Source organism: Epinephelus fuscoguttatus, linkage group LG18, assembly GCF_011397635.1.
Source record: "Epinephelus fuscoguttatus linkage group LG18, E.fuscoguttatus.final_Chr_v1".
Classification (NCBI taxonomy): domain Eukaryota; kingdom Metazoa; phylum Chordata; class Actinopteri; order Perciformes; family Serranidae; genus Epinephelus; species Epinephelus fuscoguttatus.
In genome coordinates, this window is record NC_064769.1 from 34,530,312 (window position 1) to 34,554,887 (window position 24,576).

At 43.4% G+C, this 24,576-nt stretch overlaps 1 protein-coding gene across 3 annotated transcripts in view; it reads right to left on the bottom strand.

Moving 5' to 3' along the window:
- Positions 1-3,351: 3,351 nt before the first annotated feature.
- Positions 3,352-24,576, bottom strand: part of LOC125906329 (seizure 6-like protein) — a 109,548-nt gene continuing 88,323 nt past the window's right edge. For 2 of the 3 annotated variants that reach the window (XM_049604926.1, XM_049604930.1), the window contains exons 11-17: positions 17,197-17,391; positions 14,784-14,975; positions 13,979-14,173; positions 11,143-11,178; positions 10,697-10,811; positions 10,428-10,533; positions 3,352-6,119 (exon numbers count right to left, since the gene is read on the bottom strand). In XM_049604926.1, coding sequence (XP_049460883.1) covers positions 6,090-6,119; positions 10,428-10,533; positions 10,697-10,811; positions 11,143-11,178; positions 13,979-14,173; positions 14,784-14,975; positions 17,197-17,391 — 869 coding nt within the window. In that variant the 3' untranslated portion in view covers positions 3,352-6,089. The remainder of the gene's footprint in view (positions 6,120-10,427; positions 10,534-10,696; positions 10,812-11,142; positions 11,179-13,978; positions 14,174-14,783; positions 14,976-17,196; positions 17,392-24,576) is intronic. The other variant, XM_049604929.1, reaches the window with a different exon arrangement.

Below are 24,576 nucleotides of genomic sequence, written 5' to 3' on the forward strand. Positions count from 1 at the left end.
TAAGCCGAAAATTACTGGATAATTTTACCACAACAAATGATTACAAAAAACAAACAAGGAAAAACAAAACACACCGGTTGTTTGTAAATGTAGCACTTGAAGCTGAAGTTGATGTATTTGCATGATTCTGGATAATTTTTGGGTTGTTTCCACATGGTTGAATGCACCTACAGTAAGTTGCTTTAGAATGAAACATAATGGTTGATGTTGTCATAACTTATAAACAAGTGAATGGCCGACGAAAGGTCACAAGCAGGCATCGCTTTTGTTATGATATAGATTAATAGGTCATGTCATGAATGTCTTGTGGGTGTGGTTTAGGCAGGTGGTAGGAGGCAGGATCAGCACTTACATCACACTTGGGAGTTGGTGGAATGGACTGAACCTAGTGCCTAGAGCTGGACAGGCCTTTGGGCTGAACGGGAACGCCACGAGGAAGACGCCGGAGGCAAGAAATTCTGAAGACAAAAGAGACTGAGAGAGTGTTTGAGACACCACTATGAATTATCCATGTAAAAACACATTCACTCTGAAGAACCACGAAGAAGAGCGAGCTGGTGGACTGGTCCGATGGAACAGCACCCAAGGGGTGTCCGATCCAAGTAAGTGCGATGGCCTGCCAGTGAGTCAAACACCCCCCCCCCAGATCCCACTCTGAAGCCTAAAATTTGGTATTTTGGCTGTTGCCATCTTGTTTGTTGGAGGCAAACGTGATCATATTTGGATGAGAGGGTGGAGCTGTAGAGACGCAACGGGTTGAACTGACTGAGAAGTCGAGGACACCACTGTGGTAGCGACTTCTTACTCATAAGGTTGCCAGACGTTGACTTTTGCAATTCTCACAGGGCCCTGCAATTCAATTGAAAAACTCTTCATCGCAACACATATTGCTATGTTTTAGAGACGCTGCCGTGAAATCGGGCAGTTCAGGCCGCAACAATCCCTAAAACGGCCCACAAAATTCTGGGTTTGATTGGTTGTTTTCCTTCAGGCCCTCAGATTCTCTCAACTGCCATTGGGAACACAAGGATTCACAAATTATCTGTCTCTTGTACTACTGTCAGGTTAAAGTGACAGCTTCAGCAACTATGACAAAAAAATATTTCTTATAAACGGTACTTACGGTAGCTTTAATGACGCTATCGTTAGCCCTCAGTTGCCCTCAGATTCTCAGTCATCCAGGTCATGGTAATCAAAAGTGCTACACCGCAGGAAACTGGACTTGCTTGAGCTTCTTGAAGATGTCCCACCTTTCATCCAAGAAGCTTCTTCAATTCTAACTGACTAGTGCTGAGTCGCAGGGTTTAAACTCTGGGTGTGAACCCTTACAGAGTCCTTAAGGTCACCTGTGAGTCATTGACCCACCTGGTCACCTTGTGTGTCATTAGGGTCAGATGGTCCAGGTGAGGATGGGTGTGAGGTCGTCTGGGGAGAGATCCCAAGACTGCATGGTAGATGAGTTGGGTGGTAAGTGGTGTCGTGGGTACCTCCTAGGAATGATCCTGCGTCGCTCAGAGTGAAACACAGGTTCTTTCGAATTCCCAAACCAGTTGAAGGACATTCTTCCGAAACTGATTGGCAGATTCTCAGTCATCCAGGTCATGGCAATAATAAGTGCTATATCATAGGCAACTTGTTGGATTACTTTTCTGCAATGAATTCCATTATTATGCATTTTCACATTCATATAGTCCATTTTAAAACTTGCATTTAAATGAAAGCTAAATTAAATGTGCAATATGTCCATATTTGAAGCCAATAAGACCAGTGGCATGCACAGACTTTTTGAAGGGCAGGGGCGAAAAGAAAAAAAAAGGGCACTTTAGCTCGCATTTTGGCTCCCAAGAGGGCACTTAAGCGTGCGTTCTGGCTCCCAAGAGGGCACTTTAGCGCACATTTTGGCTCCCAAGAGGGCACTTTAGCGCGTATTTTGGCTCCCAAGAGGACACTTTAGTGCGCATTTTGGCTCCCAAGAGGGCACTTAAGTGTGCGTTCTGGCTCCCAAGAAGGCACTTTAGCTCACATTTTGGCTCCCAAGAGGGCACTTTAGCTTGCATTTTGGCTCCCAAGAGGGCACTTTAGCTCACATTTTGGCTCCCAAGAGGGCACTTTAGCTCGCATTTTGGCTCCCAAGAGGGCACTTTAGCATGCGTTCTGGCTCCCAAGAGGGCACTTAACCTTGCATTTTGGCTCCCAAGAGGGCACTTAACCTTGCATTTTGGCTCCCAAGAGGGCACTTTAGCGCGTTTTGGCTCCCAAGAGGGCACTTAAGCGTGCGCTCTGGCTCCCAAGAGGGCACTTTAGTGCGCATTTTGGCTCCCAAGAGGGCACTTTAGCGTGCGTTCTGGCTCCCAAGAGGGCACTTTAGCTCGCATTTTGGCTCCCAAGAGGGCACTTAAGCATGTGTTCTGGCTCCCAAGAGGGCACTTTAGCGTGCATTTTGGCTCCCAAGAGGACAATTTAGCTCGCATTTTGGCTCCCAAGAGGGCACTTAAGCGCGTGTTTTGGCTCCCAAGAGGGCACTTTAGGGCGCATTTTGGCTCCCAAGAGGGCACTTAAGTGTGCGTTCTGGCTCCCAAGAAGGCACTTTAGCTCGCATTTTGGCTCCCAAGAGGGCACTTAAGTGCGTGTTTTGGCTCCCAAGAGGGCACTTCAGTGCGCATTTTGGCTCCCAAGAGGGCACTTAAGCGTAGGTTCTGGCTCCCAAGAAGGCACTTTAGCTCGCATTTTGGCTCCCAAGAGGGCACTTAAGCGCGTGTTTTGGCTCCCAAGAGGGCACTTCAGTGCGCATTTTGGCTCCCAAGAGGGCACTTAAGTGTGCGTTCTGGCTCCCAAGAAGGCACTTTAGCTCACATTTTGGCTCCCAAGAGGGCACTTAAGCGCGTGTTTTGGCTCCCAAGAGGGCACTTTAGGGCGCATTTTGGCTCCCAAGAGGGCACTTAAGTGTGCGTTCTGGCTCCCAAGAAGGCACTTTAGCTCGCATTTTGGCTCCCAAGAGGGCACTTAAGTGTGTGTTTTGGCTCCCAAGAGGGCATTTTAGCGTGCATTTTGGCTCCCAGGAGGGCACTTTAGCAAGCGTTTTTCAACAATTGCCCCCCCCCGTGCACACCACTGAATAAGACACTTTGAGAGGCAGATAAATAGAAGGAAGAAAGTTTGGTTTGGGACTGAGAGGATTAACAATCATGCCAAGTATAAAACAAGTGTAGCTACTGTATACACTTTCTGCATAGACCTTAACAGACGGTTTTGAGCAACATGAGATATGAAATATATAGTATTTTTCCACATTTGATGCCAAATAATTCAACAGAACGCCTCAATATTTAGAAAGTCTTTTGTACTTTTTTATTCAAGTTTTACCATTTATTTAGGGAAACTGTTAACATTTGTCTTCTCATAATGAAAATGTACATTTATCAATCTGCATAAAACATCACATATACAGTACATCAAAATAAATACATCATCTGGTGGGTTGATTGAGCTTCAGTCAGTTTAACTACAGCTACGCTATTCACATCGCAACCTCCATGTCTGCAACAACGCATGTTTTTCGTGACTTTTCAGTCAGCAGCAGGTCCAGACCTGGAGACTCTGAGGCCAGTCTACGACAGTCATCCATCTAACTACGGGTGAGGAATAAGACATCAGTACTGCTCTGGCCCAGAGTCATTTAAATACCACGTATCTACAGCTAAAGCCAGAGCTGGACCTGCTGGAGTACAAAAAGCCTTGAAGGTGACGGCAGGCAGGAGGGAGTCGGGGACAGGACACAGCTGACATCCTGTGTCAGACTAACTAGGAAAGGAAATAAGAGGAAGCCGCTAATCTGTACTTCCTTCCTGTTGGTATCAGTTTGTGGCAACAGATGGTGAATCACGATAAAAAAAAAACTAAATCCACCCCTCTATCTGCGACTTTTAAAGTTGTAATCCTTAAGATTTTAGTCCTGTTAGTTTGCTGTCACCTGTTATTACTGTAGTGAAAGCAAGTGTGGTTTTACAGTGTGTTCTGATCACCGATGTATTAACAGATCCAATATGGCGCCACCACTCAACATTACTGCTGATTTGTTCTGGTGGACACAACATTTTCCCCATAGACCTCCAACTGGCTGCTGTCAGCCCTAGAGTCGTCTCCTTTGGTCTGAATCAGGGACTCATGTTGTTCCAAAGTTGTATAATTGCCTAGAGTTGGTTGGTGTTCTCACGGCAGCATTTACAAGCGGACCAGATCAAATGCCTTGTGTGAGAAAGCTGCTCTTGATTGGTCAGAATTTCCATGTGGGAAAAATCCAGGAAGTAAAGCAAACGAAGAAGAGTACACTTGCAAGATAAATGTGACACTTTCTAATGTCACAATGGAGGGACAACTACGCAGGCTGATTTTAGCGCTGCTCATCGTGGAAAATGAGCATTTGTGTCAATTACTCATCGTGTGTTATGTTGAATTTGTAAAGAAAACTTTGTTTTTCTCGCATGCCTCTGCGATGAACGAAGAATCCAAAAACGGTGAACATTCCTCAGGAATTAAATGAAACGGTGGTTGTGAAATTGCATGTGTTTGGGAAGCACTGAGCATACGACTGGATAAACAAGACTTGGATTATACTGTACAAGTTGTGTGACAGTTTGCATACAGATGTTTTGATATAGTTTTCATAGTCTTTGTCTTCAGTTCATGAAGAATGTTCACCTTTTTTGGATTCTCCGTTCGTGGAGGCATGCGAGAAAAAGTTTTCCTCATGAATTCAAGATAACACACTGTGAGTAATCAATATACAAATGATCATAGTGCAGGTGAAGTATTCTTGTAATGCATGGAGGATTTATTTTTGTGAAACTTTCCTAGAGCCTAGAAAAGTGATTTTAAAGTGCATGATATCATCAAAATGTAAAGTCTATGGGCCAAGTGGGAACAAACACTAATGAGCATGTGGGAAGAAGCAAAACTGGGAGCTTGAATTTGTTTTTTGGCTGATGAACTGTTTTTAATTCAAGTGAGTGGGTGCCATCTTTGAGTTCAGTATCTAGGTCATATAATAAATTCATAGTTTAGATCAGTGTTTCTCAGTGGGGGTACAGGTAACCCTAGGGGTACTCTGGAGTACTGCAGGGTTTATGTGAGGTTTGTTTTAAGTGTTAATTAAAAAAATATCAGTCATGCATAATTCCTAAAATAATTATACTAACGTAAGTTCAATAAAAAAATGTATTAAATGTATTAAATATTCCTATTTTCAATGCAATCAATAACTGTCGCAAACTGTCAACTGCTCCAACAAAATACTACAACACTTAATGACAGATGAAAATAATCATTGTGTATTTTTTTGTTTGCTCCTTATTGTTCATGTGACTTTTTGGATTTGCACTCTTCCAACTTTGCATTTCAGCTGCTGCACAGCAGCTTCCTTTGGGATAAATAAAATTTTATCTTAATTTGAATCCAGTGTAGGAATGGCGGACTCCGCCACAAGCAATAAAAACTACAATATAGAGAGAAGAAAAGAGTTTGACCTTACTGTATACTGTACTGTAGTATCAAAAGTGGAGTATAACGTCATGAAAATCTTAAGGATTAAAACTTTAAATTCTCTTTCTGAGACATAATCCAGGATTCTTTCACTAAACTGAGGTTTTTTTTTGACAAAAATACTAAAAAGTGCTTCAATCCCCTAAATCCACAATCCTCGTACTGCGTCCTGTCCCCTCCTCCGTCCCCTTCTCCCCTCCTTAACTGCTATTATCCCCAACATCTCCTCTTTTCTCACCACGTCCGAAGTTCTTCAATGATCTTTGGGTCTTTTCTCCCTCCGTCCTCCATCTCTCACCATCTCCCGTCCACACTGATCCACACTGACTCCGCCTACCTCCATGTCTCCTCTCCTGTTTCCCATCACGTTTGTTTAGACGCTGTCACGTTTAAAAGGAGGGGAGAACAGGATCAGTCACCGCGTCTCGTGGCAGAAGGGGCCGGACATCATCTATTTTGTATTTACATCGCCTCCTCCTGGGCGGAGAAGGAGGGAGGAGGGGATGAAGAGTTAGGACAGGGCGGGTCGGTCTCGGCTCAGAAACGTCTTCTCATATCGATACTTCATATTCACGAGTGTCCTGTTGACAATGAAAGAGAAGAGGGAGGCAGTATTAGAAGTGTGTGAGTGTCCAGAACGACAGTGACCCACCCACCGTTTACCTCAGGCTTGCTTGGTTTATCTCACTGTCACACATTTGATCAATAACCCTGGTCCTTATGAGCAAAGAGAGCGATCATGCTGACTTGCAGCTCCTTCTTGTGTGTAATCATATTGCAACATGTGAGCGTCGAAATTAGGCTGTGTCCCATTCTACTTAATGAGGGAACACACAGTTATCATTATGATTATTTTCCAAATAACCCACATTCTGTTAGTTGACTCATGACCCCTATTAAGTCAGAAAGATTACTTTAGTCCATCCATCATGCCCGAACCACCTCAACTGATCCCTTTCAACGTGAAGGAGCAGCAGCTCTACTCCACAATCTCATTCTTGCGGTCACAACCCAGAGCTCATGACCATAGGTGAGGTTTGGGACGTAGATGGACCAGTAAATCCAAAGCTTTGCGTCCTCTGAGAATTGCCACCGTAACATGGTGTAGGGATTTGTGTGCTGGAGGGTCAGGAGGAAACACTGCTGACCAAGTCACATTGCAGCCCCTCTTCTCTGTCTCTTTCTCTTGTTTGCTGTCTCTCTCTTCCTTGCCCTGTCTCTCCCTGCACCGGTTCTCCACTACACGGTGGACTCCACTATGCTCTGTCACGGTCTCTCTCTCTGACACATCTGCCTCCTGTCAGTCTTGTTAGTCCTTCCCAGTTTCCAGTTTCCCTGCACGCCTGCCTCGTTTTAGTCATTTGCTCCACCCTGGTGTTCCCAACCACATTCCAGTGTCAGTCAATCCTTGTTTCCCTCCTTATACCTGTGCCCGCCTACTCAAGCCCTGTGTTGTTCTTGTGATTAGTGTTCTGTGTCTCTCTCTTTGTCCTTTGTCAGTTTGTCTGTATTCATACATCCCAAGCCTCTTATCTGTCATTTCCTCGCTCCTCGATCCTCACTTGACCCAGAAGTCGTTCTGATGTGCCGTCTTAAACGCCATCCGAAAGCTTTTATTTGTGCTCAGAGGAGCGAGGATCGAGGAGTGAGGAGGAGGGATGAGCGAGGACATACGAGAGCAGCCTTCATGGGAGTCTTTTATCGTCCGTCACGCCTCTGTATCGGATTGTTTAACTGCTGCAGCGAATCAGACTGATCTGATACAACTCATCATACTGGAGTTCAATACGCGAGTGAAGACAGATAAGAGAAGAACTGAAGAGCATCACTCCCAAGTTTTATATTCCATATTTCCTCATTCACCGTCTAGTTTAAAAAATCAGCCCGGTAGGTCTGAACAACAAAAGACAACTTTCTTCATTTATCAGAAAGATTTTCCTTTTCACGATCTGTTGTTTCCCTCGTTAACATTAATTAAAGTCGGAGAGAGTGTGTCTGTCAGCAAGAAACACTTTTTACTACATTTATTATTTCCAGCCAGTCACACGCAAGGCTGATCATTTCTGAGCGTCAGGCTGATGAGATGCTTAATTTCAATTCTCCCTGAAACATTTGGCCTAATAAATCATTTTCAGTGTTGAAAAGACATGATAATCATATTCTGGGTTATTAATTACTGACTTCATGATCAGGATATCAATAGAGACAAAGGCAAATAATGAATAAATCATATGAAGGCATTCTGCGCCACTTAACGGCACATGGTATAAACATATTATAAATACAGAACACACGTGTGCAGACACAAGCTCCATCAAAGTCTCTACAGCCTATAAAGCCGACTGTGATCCAGCTGTGATCAGAGGAAGACTGTGTTACTCGTTGCCACGGAAACATTCAAGTGATTTTACAATCATTGTAACTGCTGTCATATTTTGTCTGCACATTATGACATATACACCAATCAGCCAAAAAATAAAACCCTCAGTGGGTGAAGTAAACGACGCTGATCGTCTTGTTACAGTGCGATGTTCTGCTGGGAGACCACTGGTCATGGCATTCATGTGGATGCTACCTGACGCCCTCCACCCACTCAAACACCGCTGTGGGCTAGGTAACCCCCCCCCCCCCCCACAGCAACGGTATGATGGCAGTGGCCCCAACAGCAGGAAAATGAGCCATGCTACACTGCAGAAAGTGCTCAGGAATGACCTGAGGAACGTGACAAAAAGCTAAAGGCATCTCCTGGCCGCCAAATTCCCCAGATCCAAATCTGATCGAGCATCCATGGGAAGTGCTGGTTCCTTAGAGGTACGCCTAATCTACGGCGGGGCCTCCCTGGATCAGACTTGTCTCTGACATGTCAAGGCATGGACACATGACCTCTGGAAGGTGTCCTGTGGTGTCTGGCAAGAGCTCTTTGTCATGCTCCTCAGGCCATTCCTGAGCAGTTTTTGTGGTATGGCATGGCTCATTTTTCTGCTGGGGGGCCACTGCCATCAGGGAGCACCGTTGCCGTGAGCAGGGTTTACTTAGCCCACAGCGGTGTTCGGGTGGGTGGAGCATGTCAAGTGGTATCCACATGAATGCCAGGACCAAAGGACTGTAACAAGATCAACGTTTCTCACTTCACCCACCACTGGTTTTAATATTTTGGCTGATCGGTGTAAATCCTACGTACAGGGTTGTTTTGTGAGTGAACAAAACACATTTCTGTATGACATATAGACCGCAGATGATCACATACAGAGATGTTTTGTAAATAAGGACTGGGCTATGACTAAAGAAGTCAGGTAGGCCTATGAGTAACACCAGGTGATTTTTTTTTGTTGTTTTTCTAACTTACATATTTGACATTACCCTGCGCAACCTACATGATGTTGTTGAATATCAGCCTCTTTTACACTGCCAAATTTTCCGCGAATGTTGGGCTGTTTTGCCAGCAAGCTGTGAGCGTTTAGACACACAGAGCCAGATTGGCGAGTTGATCCGAGGTGCCGAATTTGTAGGGTAGTCATATTCGCGGAGCCCTTTTAGTTTAAACAGACCGAGGCGCCCTTCCACAACGGGAGGAGCTGTTGATGACGCCGCACATGTGACCCACTGGCGGTGGATAAACAGGAAACAGATGATAGCAGGAATTAGCGAGCAGCTAGTAGCAAGAGGGAAACACAAACCTGACAGACACTGTACAGATGAGCAACTGGGGAGACAACGAATTGTGCGCCCTCCTTGTCCTCGCAAACGAAGAGGCCATTAATCGTCAGATGACGGGGACGGTGAAGGACGGGCCGACTTACAAGAGAATCGCCCTCTGACTAGCCGCGGCTTCCCTCCCACGTCACTGTTTATGTCACACACTGAGCTACACGTGTTGTTACTTGCTCACGCCCCCCATTGCCCCGAAAAAGGCACATTCTGTATAAACAAAAGTAGGTAGGCGGCATTTTGCTGCACTCCCCGATTTTGTTTTTATACTGCCAATGCTGAAAAAAGACTGATTGGGCTTTCCTGCAGATTTGCACAGTTCCTATCTAAAAAGGGCTACTGTTTCTGGCTACACGATTCAAGCATTGTTTTAAACAGGCTACGGTAACTGTTTGACGTACACATATGTTTAGTTTTTTTAGTCAGCTAAAGAAAAAACCACGTGATGTCTGTATTGCAATGAATTGAGGGGAATTAAATCAGTGAAGTCTGCTGAAGTCTGCAGCCCAGGCAGACTCTCTTGAAGTCTGCAGAAAGTCCACTTGAGGCCCCTTGTGAACTGGATGAACTGTGGGTTTGAAAAGCCCTCAGCACTCCCAGACTTCCCAGGAACGCACCCACAGAGTTTGCAAGTGTGGTGAAGTGCGGACATGTGGATTCAGCCATGGTGTCTTTCCCTGCGTGTGTTGATCTCTGGTGTTTTCTCTTGGATTGCCTTCCTGTGTTCTTCGTGCAATCCTGGTTTGTTCTCAGTTTAGATTTGGTTCGTTTTTCTTTTGTACTCTGAGTTACGCCCGTCTGTTTTTGAGGAGTTTTACCAGCTGCATTAGAGCTCGCTTTTCGTTAAAACCATCTGGCTGCTGCTCTGTATTTGGGTCCTCATTTGAACTGAGACGTAACACTGTGGAGCCTATATGTCTTTATAATCCATCACACTATATTAACATGAAAAATGCCCACATTTCCAAATAGTCCTGGTCATTTTGATAAAGACACTGAGCAATACATCCATATTTAAAGATAATGAGAGACTCTGACAGGCTAATAAATGTAAGTGGTACAAATTTCGGTGTTTAAAGAGTTAATGTGGTGAATACTAAGATAAATGATTACAGTGAGGGTGTGTGGATGGTTGGGCGCTCAGTGTACTGTTTCAGTTTTTAAACATAGTGGACACTCACCCCTCCGGTCTCATAGAGCGGGTTGTCAAACTCTGTTTCCACGGTGATCTGTCGGTAAGGATGGGGGTAGATCAGAGGGAGCCTTAAGTTAGAGTGATATCTGCACCTAAGGGACACAACGGTGGGAAAAAATGGAGATAATTCAAGGATCCAATTTGCAGAAAATATTCCAGAGAGGCATTTTCAATTACTCTATACATATTTATTTTATAAGATATATATAATTAAAGAAGTAAATCTCCAGCACCACTTGCAGTCAGAGGTTTTACCGCGTGACGTAGACATAAGCCCCTCCGAGCAGCACTGACAGCAGAAGAACCAGGATGAAGATGGCCAGCGCTACGTTCCCTCCATCCAGAGTGGAGCCTGCAGTCGCCTCTGCAACTGAGACGACACACCACAAATGAATCGAGGTTAATTGAAGGCATCAAGAGAACAAATAAAACCTGTGAAAGTCTGGTCAAGGATGGCCGAGCAAACGTACGGGTAAACAAATGAGCACAAACAGGTGGAGGGACAAACACACACGGAGGGGATGGACTTGGCAGGCAGATGTTTGCTGATGCAGGCGGCACACACACAGAGGTGAAGTGCTTTTTATTCTTTGGTTTGTTTGAAGGGTTTTTGTTTTGTGTCGGTCTAAAAAAACCACAGACTGTGTGGTCTTTTCAGCCCACAGTGTCAGAGCACATCAACACACACAGGTAACACTCACCTTCCAAAGCATGGTTGCCAAAGCAGTCATGGTTGGCTGCAAGACATCATTCTGTCAGTCAGTGCATAATGAAAATCGACATCACACTTCCTGTGGAGTTTGTATTTGTATCAAGGCTGCTCTGAAATGACCGTTCACTAATCCCCATTCTGTCTGTACTGTTACTGCACCTGTCAGGACCTGTCAGGGTTATTATTATATTCAGTTTAATTTAAGAAAACACAGACATAACAGATTAAAATATTTAAACATTCTACGTATAATAAAATATTAAGATAAGATTTATTTACATTTCAAAAATATATTTACCTTATATGTTTCGATATTTTTCATAATCTCTATTGTTATTTTTTAATTTTATGTGTATGATTCTTGATTTTTGCAGAATTTGATTTTTATTTTCTCTTACTGTGTTTTTTTTTGTACTTGAGTACAAGTTGTAACACCACATTGTCTCTTGCATATGGAAACTCATTTCGCCAGTGTAATAAGAAAACAAAAACAAACTAGAGCACTCGCAGAGCGCAGACCCCGCAGCTCGGATTTCCCGCCATTTTATCATCTGTTCCTTGTCCCATTATCAACCTTTCCTGAATTTCATCAAAATTCGTTCAGACCTTTTCGAGTTATTTTGCAGACAAACACACAAACAGACCAACGCCAGCGAAAACATAACCTCCCTGGCAGAGGTAAAAACAAAACAGCAAAATCTTTTAGGTCATTCTGCTGAGAAATTTTCTTGAGATAATGACAGACAGTACTATCATTATCATTATTTTGAGAAAGGTTTCTCATTAATCAGTATCAGAAATAATTTATAGATCCCTGAGGGGAAGCTGTGATTCTTTACAGTCGCTCAGATGTAAAGAATGAGGAATTATAAGAAGTAAGAAAAAGAGTATGAAATAGAAGTATGAAAATATAAGCAATAAAATAAAATAAAGTAAAATAAAATAAAACTGTGCGTTAAAGAAATAAAAATAAAGTATGCATGATGCTACAGTGTTTAACACTAGTACTTAAGATATAAAAAAAAATGAAAATAAAATATGTATTGTCACAGTGCTGAGGCTGTATTAAGTGTAAAATTTAACTACAATATAAACATCAATAGGATAAATTAAGAACAGAATAAGAGTAAACACAAGAAATATGTACAGTTTCATGCATGATAAAGTTGTATACTGAAAAATATTTCAGTTTTAGTAATAAGTGGATCTTCAAGTGTTTATATGTATTAAATTCGACCGGGTTATGTGGACATCATATAATCTAATGCTCACTTGGCGGAGCGTCGTTCCTGTGGGCTCCAGCAACACTAAACCCCTGAGCTTGCCTGAGAAGGACTAAATGCACAAACTTTTTATTTTTAAATATCCCATGGAGAGAGACTCTCACTGCAGCCTGTTCTATTTTGTTCTGAAAATGTCGCCGTGCAGCCTCGTTCTGTGGACGATAAATGAGGTGCAGACTTCCATCTGTGTCACCGCTGATGAGGAAATACACCAGCCCTTTTTAGATAGGAGTTTTGCAAATCTGCAGGAAAGCCCAATCAGTCTTTTTTCAGCATTGGCAGTATAAAAACAAAATCGGGGAGTGCAGCAAAATGCCGCCTACCTACTTTTGTTTATACAGAATGTGCCTTTTTCGGGGCAATGGGGGGTGTGAGCAAGTAACAAAACGTGTAGCTCAGCGTGTGACGTAAACAGTGACGTGGGAGGGAAGCCGCGGCTGGTCAGTCCTTCGGCGATTCTCTCATAAATCGGCCCGTTCTTCACCGTCCCCGTCATGTGACGGTTAATGGCCTCTTCGTTTGCGAGGACAAGGAGGGCGCACAATTCCTTGTCTCCCCAGTTGCTCATCTTTACAGTGTCTGTCAGATTTGTGTTTCCCTCTTGCTACTAGCTGCTCGCTAATTCCTGCTATCATCTGTTTCCTGTTTATCCACCACCAGTGGGTCGCACGTGCGGCGTCATCAACAGCTCCTCCCACAAGTCATCAACAGCCCCTCCCGTGGCGGAAGGGTGCCTCGTTCTGTTTAAACCAAAAAGGTTCTGCCAATATGTCTACCCTACGAGGCAGAAAATTGGGCACCTCGGATCAACTCGCCAATCCGGCTCTGTGTGTATAAACGCTCACAGCTTGCCGGCAAAACAGCCCAACATTCTGGCAGTGTAAAAGGGGCTAGTGAGTGCTGGACGGAGCAGTGAGTGACAACAACCCCACCCACATTTAAGAGTACTGTTTGTGGTGGAAACTCTAGGGTCTAGGTACCATGACTGAAGGGTTACTGTTGGTTCCAAAGGTACTGTACTTAAAGTGTTTGGTGGAAACAGGGCTCAACTGTTTTCACGCAATCTTGCAGCACAGTATTCTGTCGTAATACCTATTTTTTATTAACATTTCCAAAATCAGGATCTTTTTCTAACCTTAACCAAAGTGCATTTGTTGTGCAAAGGTCCTGCACTTTGTACGTGAATGTAGTGTTTCATTACCCGAAAGAAACGTCTCGGAACTCAATCCAAGCAGCGATTATGTTGCGACAAAAATGTAATTGTAAAGCAGTTTTGTAAGATGCGAAAGTAATTTCTAGGAGACAACAATATACGTGTAAATGTGCAAATTACTAAACTAAACTGATCAGGCAATCGCTCTTTGGGTAAGGGGGTTAGCAAACGATCATTAGCATGCGCAGGGGCATGATCAATCTGTATCAACAAGCATGGGGCAAAAAAGTCTTTGAAGAGTATTGTTTTCATGCATAAATCCAAATGTATCCAGAAGAAGGGCAGTTCATTCCACATGTATGTTATAATAAATTGCGCAAAAGTCTCACCCCTGCAGAGTGGAAGTGGGCCGCTCCAAAAGGACGGGTTGCCCAGGATGCATTTAATGGCAACCTCTCCAATGAGCTCGTAACCTTCGTAACAAACGAAGGTGAGCGACTCCCCCGGCAGGTAGAGCCTCTTGGACAGGATCTGGTAGCCATTGTCAGGGAGCCCAGGGTTCTCACAGGAAACAGAATCTTCAGCTAGATACAGAGGAAGAAGAAGGAGAAAAAAAACAGACAGCTGGATGGATCTTGTTGAGTTTCTCAACACGAATCAGAGGTTTTTGCGTCAGAGCTCGACTGACAGATTTGACAGGCTCTGGCTGAGGTGACATGACTCATGGATAATCTCCACCCCCTCCTCCAGGTGGCTGAGGGCTGATTGGTACGGTGCATTAGCATTGCATTTACATATCAAACACTTCACACAAACATTAATATCCCTGAAAACACACACACATGCTCACACGCACGCACGTCTTCAGTGCAGAGATGAAAATGCAGGAGATGAAGCATCGTCTCTGGCATGTGGAGACGCTGTGATCTGTGTCAGCAGAGGAAAGAAAGAGAGCCAGGCAAGAAATCACACAAACCCACTCATGTTAGATCGCACAGCCACGGGGAGAGAGCCTCTCATCTTCAGTTAACTGCCATGTGCAACTGTCTATCCTGATGAAAGCTTTCCCAAATCACAGCACTGACAAATTAACCAAATAAACTTCGGGATCCTTTCAGCCCACAACTTTTCCCCTGGAGCTAAAAGCAGCTGTGTTTTGTCCCTTTCTTTTAGGGCTGTCTTTCTGATACTCACAAACACAATGAGGGAGCCGAGACGTCCACACAGGGGTCCCTGGCTCACGGCCGTAGCAGGTTATGGTGGCGCCGCCCTGCAGGATGAAGCCGGGGTTGCAGCTGTACTGAATGGTCGTCCCCACCAAGAGTTTCGGGTCAGACAGAGACCTGGTGGAGTGCTCCACGTGGCCAGGATCTGAGCAGTACATGACTGAGAGAAAGAAGAATATATGATGAAAACAGACACATGAACACACTCGTACCTTCAGTACTTAAAGATACAGTCATAGATGTTAATACTAACTAGATATCAGATGCCAAGATGGCGCCTTATGTGCATTATATTCACAATATGCGAGACTGACCACATCACTGAGAGACTACAGCTGGTTTATTGGAGGTTCCTTGCAACAGGAAGTAGATCGTGGATGCAGCCTTTGTCAATGACGCCCCAAAGATATGGAACACACGATATCAGTGAAGCTAGCTCGCTAAATTGTTTTATAAGAAAGCTAAAAACGTATCTGTTCACTTCAGACTTTAACTAGCTCTGACGTCCTGATACAGGTCTGAAACTCTTTGTTTTTACGCTTCACGCTGCTGCACTGAATAATGCCCTTATTGTAAAGCACTTTGTGCTGCATTTCTTGTATGAAAAGGTGCTATATGAAAAACATTTATTATTATTATTATTACTGTTTTTCCCACTGGCCCTGTCCGCGGGTTGCAACTTGGCTCATAGACCTTACGTTTTAAATCGTTTTTCTCAGCGTGAGGAAACTTTTACAAATATCAAACCCCCATGGTTAAAAAAAACATAATAGGAGGAGTCATAAGTGTCCTTGTTTGCAGTTAAGGTGTCCTGCCAACAATTTGTACAGATGTCTCTTGGAAAAAAAATGGCTCTGAGGCTTAGCAGCGTTCCAGGGGGCCAAGGTCCAATGTGTAGGATATAGAAGGATATATCGAAAGATAAGGAATATGCTATAATAGCTACGTTTTCTTTAGTGTATAATCAACTGAAAATAAGAACTGTTGTGCTTTCGTTACCTTAGAATGAGCCATTTATATCTGCATAGGGAGAAAGGGCCCTTTGCACAAAACACCTTAAGTTAAATTTTTCCTTAAAGTCCCTGTTAAGGCTTTCTTAAAATAAAATCAGTTGCACAAACCACCTCTTTTCCTTCAGGTAAACTTAAAATGTTCACTTAAGTATTCAAGGTTGTCTCCTTATCCTCATCTTATACTCAAGGAATAGCTCGAAGTTTGTTGAAGGGATAGTGCACCCAAAAATGATCATTATCTACTCACCCATATGCCGATGGAGTTTTAGAGTCCTCACAACACTTGTGGAGATCCAAGGGGAGAGGAGGTAGCAACACAACTCCACCTAATGGAGGCTGACGGCGCCCCAGATTCAAACGTCCAAAAACACATAATTGAAACCACAATATATCTCCATACTGCTCGTCCGTAGTGATCCAAGTGTCTCACGCAAGCGCACACGTGAGCACGGTGCCCAGAGAGGCAGTTAGAGCTACAGGCTACAATGAGGCTAAAAACAGAGTTGAAATGACGTTTCTCCAAACAACTTTTTATGTCGGGGCTTCAGGACACTTGGATCACTACAGACGAGCAGTATGGAGATATTTTGTGGTTTCAATTATGTGTTTTTGGACGTTTGAATCTGGGGCGCCGTTGTGAGGACTCTAAAACTTCACCTGAGCCTCCCTCGGCATATGGGTGAGTAGATAATGGCTGAATTTTCATTTTTGGGTGCACTATCCCTTTAAACCATTGCACATAAGACTTTAGGCATCACAAGCCTGAGCACAAGCAAACAAATGGTTACCATGGTAACTGCAGTATTTTACCACTGTAAAATCCCTGTCAATGCAGTAAATGCCTTAACATTTTACTTAACTAAGAAACAATCTAAGGGATTCTGTGCAACACCCTTAAGTCCCTCAGCTTAGGAAAAAAATAAGTCTTAAGTAGCATACCTAAGGAGAAAACTTCGGGTGTTATTTGAAATAAAAAAGAACCGATAAAGGTACCAATAAAGTACTGAATCGATACGGCGTATTGATGAAAGTAGTAGTATTGATAAAATCTTAAAGATACCCGTCCCTAGTCTTAAATGTGCCACATAACAAACTTGCATTGCCTTAAAGGTTTCATGTACTGAAGAGAGGACATCAGGGGAAGACAAGATGCCAACGTTAACCCCAGTTGTCGAGAGGTTGGATAAATTGTTGGACTTGACTGTGGCACTTGACGAACGTTTAGCAGGTCTCCAAAATAAGTAGGAACTATCATGTGGTGATCATGTAAACTGGTACTTAGGTGAAGATCACTTAAAAAGAGTCCCATCAGGAATAACAGATACATGCGCACACAGAAATGAATAAATAAAAAAAAGTGGAACTGACTCTTTTCACAGAACGGCGGCTGTGAGCTCCAGGAGAGGTCTAACTGACAGGTGAGGGTCTCCCGCCCCACCAGGTCGTAGCCAGGGTCGCACTGGTAGGTGATTCGAGCCCCTCGTACCAGCGCAATGTGGGATGTGGTCTTCCAGCCGTTCTGGATCTCAGGCAGGTCTGGACAGGAGTCGTTTCGAGACACCTCTGTAAAAAGAAATAATGACAGCTGAAAAAAAAGGTTGATTAATTGAGCGGTTATGGTTTTGCCATTGATCGTGGTTCAGGTTCTGCTACAGTGAAGCGTTTCCTCCTTCACAGCAGCGACAAGGGTCGAGAAGAAAACAAGATAAACAACAAGACGTCTGAGTTAGACGTGATCCTGGCACACGCTCTCTGTGAGACTGATGGACTTATTGTGTGATTACTTGACCGTGTGACAGAATGATGGATTTCATCTGTGTTGGACAGTCTTCAAATGTCGTCTCTCCAGCAGAGTCTCCGCTCTGACGAGGACAGTTTGTCTCTGAAGCTGCAGCTTGGAGTCGGTTTGAAATCAGACTCCCACTAAAACTGTCCTCAATAAAGTGATCACAAGCTGTCAGTTATCTGTCACAGCTGTGTTGATCTGCCGCAGAACAAAATGTTTTTTGTTCTTCTGTGCTGTCAGAGAGATTTTCCTCATCATGACAAAATTATACTAACTCAAGGTCCACTTACTGGCTTTCAACTCTGTCTCACAGCATTCATCAGGAGACTGAAATGACTCACCTGACGACCTCATGGCATTAACTGACAAACTTTGATCATGTGACAACGCCTGAGCAAACTGCACTGATGAAGACCATGAGATGCAGTTGAAAGCCTCCATTTAAGATGACACACTTCTCAAGGGCAAGAATGAACTTTCACACCCAAGTTTTTGCTTTTATTTTCTACAGTTTTTATTGACTAATCTATTTTATTTTAATTATGACTCAAAACACAGAGAAGAAACACTGCTAGGGTTGCAGTTAGCCATGGATATTCAAGGTGAAAACTTTCCATGGGAATTAACCACAGACTGTAACCACTGTGATGTCACCCATTGGTTTGTGGGCCCCTGTTTTAAAGCTTTGAGTTTGGCCTGTAAGTCACTGCCACCTCGGATTTTTGAAGCCAGAAGTGACCATATTTGGACGAGGGGGTAGAGATAAGCTGCTAGCTGAGTTAGCATTGTGTATTAACAACTATGGTTAATTGTGATAATGTTAATGCTATTTTTTGCTGGCTGAAAACCGGCTTAAAATCATAAAAACAAAATGTACTTTCTGGAAAAACTGAATATCTGAGTCCTTAGTACAACCAAATGCTGAACAAGACTTATTTTAGTCAACCTATGAGTGGCTTTAAGCCTTAATAAAATGTAAACAGGTGAGCTGTATAAAAATTCACCCCTGTACAGTTATCATGGATGTTTAAATTAACTATAGAGAACAAATCTGTTTTTGCACCAGGCTGTAAACATGTTAATTTCTGCTGTGAAGTTAAGCATTTTAACATGGAGGTCTATGGGGTTTGACTCACTCTTGGGGCCAGCCTCAAGTGGCCATTAGAGGAACTGCAGTTTTTGGCACTTCAGTTGTAGCTTCGTTCTTCAGGCTCAGAGGATGCAACTTTGAATTAACAGGAAATAATGTGAATAAAATGGAAATAGCGGTTACTTGCCGATGCTGCATTTACCATAGTAGAAACATACCATAAACATTTTTAAAAATGGTAATGGTTAACATTGTCGCCTCACAGCAGGAAGGTTCCTGGTTTGAACCCAGGTTAATGGTTGTCTGTCTCTATGTGTCAGCCCTGTGATAGTCTGGCCTGTCCAGGGTGAACCCTGCCTCTCACCCAGTGTCAGCTGGGATAGGCTCCAGCCCCCTTTCGACCCCTAGTCTTGCCACCAGACAATCAGAGATCTCCGCCTTCTGATAGTCTGTGGACACTCCTTTCTAAAGTGTGTTTAACACACCGGAGAAAATGGCCGGCAACAAAGCAACGCCGCTTGCATTTTTTAAAAGGACACGCCCTCCCGGAAATGTGCGCTCCCCCTTTTTCTCGTCTGCAAGGAAACAAACACACAGAGAGCTTGAAAATGGACGCCGAGAGATTTAACTCCGTTTTATCACACGTGTGCTCAGTCCACAAGATTGTGGAAATGAAGGACTTACAGCGACTTTGTTTAAAACTTTTAACGCAGTCGGACTATGTTTACCAGCACAAGAGTTCAGCGAGCCACCGAAGGACCGCCCTGCGGATTTACTATTGCTTCTGCAACGTAGGGAGTTTTTTAAACTCTGAAATTGTATCCGCCCATCTAAACACAAAATCAGGGAGAAAGACGCTTTGCTTAACTAAAGACTGACTTGTGAGTCTATTCGACCCCTAACACAATAAGTGGTTACATAAAATGAATGAATGAACCATTTTCACTGAGCTGAACTTTAATTAGATGAGCTGACTCACTGTACTGGACTTTTGTTGAACAAGAGCAACAACAAAAACAAAAAACTTTCTTATGCCCCCCCCCCCCCCCCTTTCAAAATGAAAGACTTCTCTTCAAAAATGAATTCTCCTCTCAGGCATTCATATCCTCTCCAAGTCAGTGTCTGATTTTGTGTGCATTTTTGCCCAAAAAGTTCAAGTCCTCAAATTCAGGTTAACATGGAAGCCAGTGAAAAACTTCCGGTGGTTAGGTCTTCTTTATATCTCTTATTCAGTGTCTCTCTTGAACTTGATTCTGACTAAACTTTGAGTGATGTTTGAGAGCTGCTTGGAAAGAGACAGACGATATTTTTAGGTGGCGTGTCATTGTATCACACCCCACAAGGGGGTTCAATTAGTGCACCCACCCAGGTGTGTTATTTCCATCACTGCCGACTGAAGACAGTTGGAGCTGGAGCCAATAGATACCCATAACTGCTGCAGTCATTTGTCCTGGAAACGAAAGTCAATTATAAACTTTCCCACTACATACAAAAGCCGGATGTTAGCAGTGGTTAGGGGGTCATTTGTACAGCGAGAAAGGGACTGTAGTGGGTGTAAGGGGCTTTATCTCCAGTGGGGAAGGGGCTCTAGAGACCAGCTTGGAACATAGTGGAGCATTTAGCAGCTAAAGACACAGATATTTCCCTCAGGAGTTGGTGGAGACCAAAAACAGAGCTAAAAGAGAGACACATTCATCAGGTGACACAAACACAAAGACTAATGAATCATCATGTTGCTCTGTAACTGCTGCGTATGGAAATAGGCAGCTGTCTGCTAACAAGCAACGCCTCTTGCACTACACGGACTCATTAGACCCAAAAAATATAAATTAGTGCAGCTCTAAAGAGGCTGTTTCACTCAGTAAACCAGATGCTCTCAGTTTTTGTGTGTTCATTGGCAGAAGCCTTTTAGTTTTACTAAATGAAAAAACACAGAGGCTGAATGTTTTTCCCCGATTCATCTGTATCTGAAGACCTCACACAGCAGCACGTAGTGATTACACAGACAGAGAAAGCAGCAAGAGGCTCCGACCAACAGGCTCTTGATTGTTCTGAAGATCTTTTTCAATCAAGAATTCTTCTGATCGTCTGATTAAAAGTGTCCAGCTTAAACTTTCTTGACATATTTGTCTCTGGGATCTTAAAATCAATGGAGCTGTAGATTTTAGATCTCCTGGTCATATTTTATAAAACCCACAGAACCCGTAAGATTACAGCAACTTTCCTTTCGGAACGATCAAAGAGAAAAAGTTTTAATTTCTACAAAATGACCACAAAATCTGAGAACCAAATGACTGGATGCTGATTTTACACATCAAAGTGTGTTTGCAGGTGTTGGGGAGTTCTGCTGCATGTTTTAAAAGTTGTACAAAGCCTTTAGTTTCTCCAGAAGGAGCTGTTTGACGTCTGATAAATGTCCTCGAGTGATGTTTCTTGAGTCAGTGTCGATTAAAGAAACCATAAACAAGTTAGAAACAAAAAAATCTCTGCTGCAGACTCGAGGCTCCAAGATACATTACAGCCCCTTCACCATGTTGCAGTGTCACAATCACAACAATCAATGCACATCAACCAATCCTTGTCAATTCTGCATGACTTCCCAACTTCGTCCAATCACCACAACTTTTCCACATATTTGACCAATCATCATAGTTCCCCATGAGTTTCACCAGTCACAGCGGTCCCTCACACAACATCACCAAACTAACTTCCTTGTTCCTGATTGTGAAGACACAGACATGTACAACATGCACGTCTCACATTTACCAACAAAAATAAATGTGACTAACAAATACTTTTCTATCGCGAAACACACCTCGGGAATCTTTAAAACATGTTGACAACAGAGAAGACAAATCCCCGTGAAAGAGGCTGTTGCATCCACACCTGTTGCTGAAAGGATCAAGGTGAGTTAGAATAAATATTCATGGTTAGTGGTCTCGAAGTGAACTCAGACCAACTCCCGAAGTGGTCTGAGTTCGGTTTGCTTCAAGTCTGCGGTGCGGTTCACATAACCTGTAGCCTGGAAATCCAGACCCAAATCTAGAAAGATTTAGGGTCTGGCTATGAGTAATGAAAATGGTCCAACTCGAGGGGCAATACATACAATCAGAACAATACACGGGGTGACGTATCCAGAGCTTAGCTACCAGCAGAGCTAACTGGTAGATTAGACTCTTGCCGTATCCGGTCGGCAAAACAGCAAAAACATCCTTCTTGCAACGGAAAGATTCGAGCGCCGTCTTCTGTTCCTCTTTTCGAGAAAAAGCCAAGTCTAACTTGTTCATTGTAGCGGCCAAAGCCGTTTCAAACAACTGGTGTTCATCCGTAGCCATCTTGCAGTGTTTACTGACTGATTCTGGACTTCGTCATCGCAGCATTGTCGTCATCTGTTTAGCTCGCCTCTGGCCCGCCTATATCAGATACACCGATGTGATTGGTGCAGCTCGGCTCCAACAGCATGGGTAATGAGCATCATTACTGATTGGCAGAGTGACTCGCTGAGCAAAGTCAAATTGTGCTCTTGCGAGAACTCTGGATTTCCAGGGTACATCACCTGTACCTTGTAAACAAAATGCTCTCCGAGTTCGATTTGCTCTTTGCCACCATATTTATCCCTCTAGATCACATGCTGTTGCACTGGGATGCTTGAAACATCAGATGAAACCATGTCAGCCTGTAATGCCTGTAATGCCTGTAAGGACGCGGACAAGGAGTTGTTTGGTCCGCGGAAGATACTGCACGTCTCCAGATGAGGAATGTAGACTACATCAAACAGCAACACTCTATAGCACAGAAACGCTGAGGTTCTCCTCCAATTTTAAGTTCATAACCACACTGCAGTGCCACATCAAAGTAAAAACATAACTACATCAATATATATTATGTATAGGCTATAGTGTGAACAGACACAGGACTGATGTCCCATCAGAGCTGAAGTTCACCAGAAAGAGAACTGAGCCCTCTTTTAAATGAACTGACAATGTGAACACAAAAAGTCCCTTTTCTGCTGGTCCACTTTTTGGTGCACTTTAAGAGGACTGAGTTACTTTCGTTTAAAAAGGACCTAGTGTGAAAACACCCTTAAAATGCACCAAAAAGTGGACCAACAGAAAAGGGACTCAGTTCTTTTTGTATTCAAATTGTCAGTTCATTTGAAAGAGGACTCCGTTCTCTTTCTGTTCACACTATAGCCTGTATACAATATATATGGATGTAGTTTTGTTTTTACTTTGATGTGGCACTGCAGTGCGGTAACTGAAGGAAAACCTGAGTGTATCTGTGCGCTGTGGACAGTTGCTGTTTGATGTTTTCCTCGTTCCAAATCTGGAGGAGTGCAGCTGTTTCATCATCAGACCAAAGTACTCCTCGTCCACTGGTCGTGCTGTCGTTACCTGTGGCCGTGGTTCCGTTGTGTCTATAATGGGTCCCACTGAAATAGATTGTGATCTGTATACGGCAAGCCTGGAGGGCTACAATACAACAGCAAAAGGCAAAGTGGACCCTGAGCCTTTTCCCGAGGTGGTCTGAGATCAGTTCACTTCAGAGGGGAGTTCTCACCGCTCTGAGTCTGCTTAGAGGGCTGAAGAGGACCAAGTGTGAAAACACCCAAAGTCACGCAACCATAGTGTTGTTCATTTATAGCCTAACGTTAGCTTTTAAGTGTTGCCGTTTGCATTTACATCTCAAGAATCATTACAGTGGTGTTGATTTGTGAGGATTATCTTGCTGGACAAAGCATGTAAGTATTATAAACGTTTGTTTGCGGCAAAGCTTATTTTCTTTACAATGGCAAAAATCCCCTTGGCTTTTTGACGAGGGAACCAGGGTGATGTTAACTTCTGCAAAACATGTCATCTTTGATGCACTCATTTACCCAGCAGGACATGTTTCACTACTTCTAACATTTTATTGATGATGACAACGATGACAAGAAATGAATGGGCAGATTAAATGATAATGAAAATAATTGTTAGTTGCAGCTCTTTTTGAATGGTTAGTTTGTTGTTAGTGAATCTCAGTGAGCTGTTGTTGTACAGCGCAGAGGTTCCTGCCAAGAAACAATTACTGCAGTTACATGAAATCAGCTGCAGATTGCCGTTATGTTCCCTCGCAGACAGTTTATGTTTTCCCTTCCTCATTCATACTTTTGAAGGCACATTTGTTGCTCTGTGGATTCTAATGTCTCAAGTGTATAACAGACTCGAGCGAAGGAAGAACAAAACAAAACCACCTCCGGTATCCGCTCATGCCAAGAAGTAAATACAGAACATTAATGAAATTTACACTGTTTAAAGACAGAAAAAAATCATTACCGAGCCTGGAGAGACTTATGAATAAGTAGCCTCCTGTTGGGACTAGTGTGTGTGTCCCCGCATAATGTATATTTGATGATTGATCGGGCAGCGTACTGTATTGCATTACACTGTACAATATAATAGGCCTACAGGGATTTGTAAGTTGGAGTTCCTGGATCAATTATTCATTCTCTATTGACTTGGTTCTCCTCCTCCTCCGTGCTGCCTGAGTGTGTGCGGTGGGTAATTTATTCCAAGAGCAAACACACATTCGTGCACACATACACAAAATCAAAGAGAGTAGCCTACGTATTCATGCTGCGTCTCCTTGATTTACTCCCCTGTGGTACGTGTGTGGTGTCAGGAGGGTGACAAGTAAATTGGACAGCGTGTGTCTCGGTGCAATTCTAAATTGGAGTCAGGTGTTGGGTATGCTGAAGCGCTGAGGATAGCTGTGTGTAAAAAAAACCCAGAGGAAGTGAGCTTATTTGGCTGCTTGTTAAACTCTGGGCTTGTGTGTAGATGAGAGTCATTGTGAGAGGGTGAAACAAATGGGACGTGATTGAATAAGGGCA